Source organism: Pinus tabuliformis, chromosome 7 (genome assembly GCF_031772625.1).
Source record: "Pinus tabuliformis cultivar Carrire ecotype Pingquan chromosome 7, CPIR1, whole genome shotgun sequence".
Lineage (NCBI taxonomy): Eukaryota > Viridiplantae > Streptophyta > Pinopsida > Pinales > Pinaceae > Pinus > Pinus tabuliformis.
This window is the reverse complement of record NC_142293.1, coordinates 590,912,055-590,916,372: the sequence shown is the minus strand read 5'-3', so window position 1 is coordinate 590,916,372 and position 4,318 is coordinate 590,912,055. Positions and strand designations below refer to the sequence as shown.

The 4,318-nt window shown below is 38.0% G+C and overlaps 1 protein-coding gene across 1 annotated transcript; it reads left to right on the top strand.

Annotated features, from left to right (window-relative positions):
* Window positions 1-2,493: 2,493 nt before the first annotated feature.
* On the top strand, window positions 2,494-3,848 carry LOC149248817 (uncharacterized). The gene has a single exon (XM_089458554.1). The coding sequence runs from the start codon at window positions 2,805-2,807 to the stop codon at window positions 3,369-3,371; it is 567 nt and encodes a 188-aa protein (XP_089314680.1). The 5' UTR covers window positions 2,494-2,804; the 3' UTR covers window positions 3,372-3,848.
* The last annotated feature ends 470 nt before the right edge of the window (window positions 3,849-4,318 follow it).

Here is a 4,318-nt window from a genome sequence, read left to right as displayed (position 1 = left end):
TTTTAATTATGGTAGAGATTTTATATATATATAATGTTGTACATGTTCGTAACCTCCCGTTACTATTTAGTTTGTTCCACGACTGTTCCACAGGCAGAGTAAGCGGCTCGGTTACCCGGCCCTATGTTTACTCTGTATAAGGAACTAGTCTGAGATTTCGCTCATACCAAGAGCCAAAGTGTGGTTACTCGGTTTCATAACTCAGTTATTCCGCTAATTGCTGTGTATCGATTTCCGTGGATGATAGCCTAACACGGCGTGGTTTAATTTTCAAGTTCTGTCTGTTAACACATTTAAATTCCGGTTCTCTTTCTATGAGATTGCAGATTATATATGTGATCCGAGGTGCTCCAGTTGTTCGCTATGATAATTATTTCTTTAATTATATTTTTTTGTTGCAGGGTTAACCCGCACCACGGGGGTTACCCGATGCAAAAGGTTATGTTACTTCCTTATCTTTCTGTAATATATTCTGTTTCATGGATTCAAGCTATATTCTTGTGACAGGGTTACTGTTCTAGTTCAGTAATAAACCGGTGCTGTTGTCATTACTGCTTTGCTTACACCACCCTATAATTTCTTTAATTTGGCCAAAACTTTCTCTCCCGTTTAACCATTCGGGAAGGTAGCTACACTAACAGTTCTGTTACAGTCAGCGTTTACCTATCCTTGCTCCTATTACTTCAACAGCGAGACCATAAATTGTCTAATCTTGTTCCGGCTCCTGTTATCTTAACAGCGAGACCTTAAACTTGTCTGTTCGGGTCTCTGTCCAGAACCTGGACACAAGTTCCTAAGCTTGTATGCTGACATGTACTGACCAATTATTTTTCATTAGGAAGTAGCAGTGGTAATTTTCAAGCAACAAATAACTCATATCTCTTACAGCTACTTACAGAGTTTAACTCAAATGATTTGCAGATACTTACAGGAGATTAAGGGTTAAGTCTTACTTACCTGGTCTCTGCCAGCCCTTAAATCCTTTAGTAGTCACCTGCAAGTCTGTGCATACTATTTAGCCGCCCATCCATGAGACTCGTCCTTCGAGACCAGAGCCTCCCCCCTAGCTTCCTCTTGCCGGATCTCTATCCTCAGCAAGATCGCACTGTGTGCTCGACTATCTGGTCCTTACCAGACTTAGTCTTCCATTCCCTCTCTTTTTTTTTTTTGGCTTTTTTCTCTGCCTGTCTCTACAGCGCAGATTTTTGCCATTCCCCCTCCCTTTTCCCTGGAAACTTTCCAGTTAGGGAGGGTGGTTAAAGTCAGTTCCAATAACCGGCTTTTCTTGCCAACTCCCTCCCAGGAGTTGCCAACATTATCATGAGTATTCTTCATTAAAATATTTTAATGCATTTGTAAAATAAAGAAATACTCTTAAGATTTTTTTTAAACAAACAATAAAATAGTCTTGCAATGTCATTCTTAATTCAATCTTTTACCATAGTGAAATTTAAATATTTACATATTCCCGAGGTCATCACAAATATTTTGGAAACCAAAACACTATCCAATTACAATTTTAAAATATAATTCTATAAAAAAATAGCAATTTTAATATATCAATCCTTATCCATTACTTGGGTCCCGAAAATGGCTTACGTGGCCAATCTTTCTTTTGTTGCTCTTTCACTACCAATGTTAGTTGGATGGTTGACTTCATTGTGAATTCTGTATTGTTTTAAATTTTAATAATATTTTAAATTTTGTGAATTTAAATAATTATACATAATAGTACATATAGACTTTTTTATTATTATTAAAAATAATATATATTCAAACTATTAAATATTTTAAAATTTTATTTTTAATTTATTAAAAAATATCTAATAAACATTTAATCCAATTAATAGTGTTTAACAATTATGGTTGGTTTTTGTTTTTTTGTTTTGTTTTTTCCTGAAAGTTCTATATTTTGAAGAAATCTGGAAGAAATTTTTGTACATCCAAGTAAAAGCTATTAAATTTCATAATTTTAGGTGCCTTAGAATTTTTTTATGGCATCTAATCAATTTCCACCATCAAAAACATGATTCAAACGCTATGTCTGCAAGATTTTTTGAAATTTTTTTGCCATTCCAACCACTTCTTAAAGTTATGGAAGACTGGTAGAAATTTTTGTAAATCCAAGTAAACGCTGTTAAATTTCATAATTTTAAGTGCTCTAGAAAATTTTTGATGGTGCTGAATCCATTTCCATCATCAAAAACTTGATTCAAACACTACCTCTACAAAAATTTTTGAAATTTTTTTGCCAAAATTCCAACCACTTTTAATGGTCGGAATAATTCTTCCCACTCCATTTAATTATATTTATATATTTTAAAATATATTTTAATAAAATTTAAAAATTAAAATTCTACCAAGAAATACCTCAGCATAAACCTCAATCCCGTGGGAAAGGCAAAACTTCATATTCACGCCTCGTCATGTCTCCACATGCGATCCCCGTGGGACCTTTTGGGGTTTGAAAACAATGAATTCGGTTTTGGGAAAGTAAATTGCGAGGAAAGGAAAAATTACTACATCAGGGTGGTCGCAGAATACTATCATAAAATCCGCTTGAATCTCAAACTTCAAATCCGATCCGTGTGAGAAGCCAGCTATAAATTAAGAGCAGCACATAAATATTCTGGACATTATCCAGAAGAGGTCAGATATGTTTTAATGGACTGAAACCAGATATCCATATAGTGACAGAAGGGACCTTTTAACTGTACTGTATTTTGAGCTTCGCGACACATTATCCACATTATAGGTAAATGTGCTGTTATGAGATTTGAACTCAAATTCTGTATCGAGCAACCATGGAGCGCAGCAATTCTTATATGGGTAGGGCTAGTTTTTACAGTTTGTCATCTTCTATCAGTACCCAAATGGAGAATCCCATGGAGGAATTCGAGGAGGAGGAAATCTGGGCTGTTGTTCCCTCTGAGCCCAATACCAAAGATCTGAGGTTCAAATCCCAAGAGATCAAGAAGGTCAGAGAAATCGCCTCTACTTCTCGGCGGCTTCCCACAGCCTCGCGCATGATTCCTCGGAGCCTTGCGAATGAAGATAGCGTCAATAATGTTTCACGCATCAGGCATCAATCCGCCCCTGTGAATATACCTGACTGGTCGAGAGTTCAAAGAAGAGAAAGTCAGAGGAGGATTACGCCAATTGAGGATGAATTTAGTATTGATGAAGATGATGGGGAAGAAGAGGATAAGGAGGACGAGAGGATCCCACCGCATGAATTGATTGCTCGGCAGCTCGCCAGAAGCCAAATTACATCGTTCTCTGTATTTGAAGGCGCGGGGAGGACTCTGAAGGGCAGAGATCTCAGTAGGGTTCGAAATGCGGTCTTAACACGAACTGGGTTCCTGGAATAGGTCTTCTAACTCTTCACCACTAGTACCATTTTTCTTTTTGTGGGGGTGCAGGGTAATGGGTTCCTGATGTTAATGTTTCGGAATAATTATATCGGTAGAAATTAAGTGGGTAGGGATGGATTCTTTTTCATCATCACGGATCGTCTCTAAATCACCACATAGGGGTCTGTGAAACAACATGCCTTTGGGGTTTTGGAAGATATGGTCAAGGGCATGCTGGATTTTGGAAGGTCTCTTGCGGTTATGTCTGAGTTTTTTGGTTGGGTACCCTGTTTTGTTCATTCATATAGCCTGATTTTGCTTGGGTTAATATAATGGAATATCAGAAGCGGTACATTTTATAATGAGTGCAGTTGGCGCCCTGCTGCTACTTGCAGAGGTGAATGAATGATATAACTCAGTCGTGCAATTGATGTTTTGCAATATTAGTATTATTTGTATTGATATGTTTCTTTTTCTGTTGTATAAAAGCAAGAATATACTGAGAACTTTTTGTGTTCATTGATTGCGGTGTAGTTTCATATACACAAACATATCTCAGGATCTATCCCTTGTTGAAGAGCTTTTCTACCATTTAACTAGCCAGTTTAATATCAAGGTGTAGATATCTCCACCACTCTGTTAAGCCGCACTCTGACGCAGATCTCCTACCGAGTACCAGTCAGCCTGTCTTAGTACTTATACCACGTTGTAAATTGGCCGGGCTAGCAATTGAACGGAGGACCTGCCCCCGGTCGGTGGACTGATCCACTGCCGAGCTACATGCCTCTTTCATGATGGGCAACTCTGCTGGTTTGATCTAAGACTTGTGTGGATTACGACCTCCATCGCCGGCCTCCCAAACCATACTTTGGCTCAAGCCCGCTAGTTAGCTTCAATCAATCTCTATACCTGGCCCTGATACCATGTTGAAAGTTGGACAGATTAGAAATCAAACCCAGGAACTT

Excerpts from the sequence above, each read along its gene's own strand:
- LOC149248817 (XM_089458554.1), top strand. The coding sequence starts at position 2,805 with ATGGAGCGCAGCAATTCTTATATGGGTAGGGCTAGTTTTTACAGTTTG.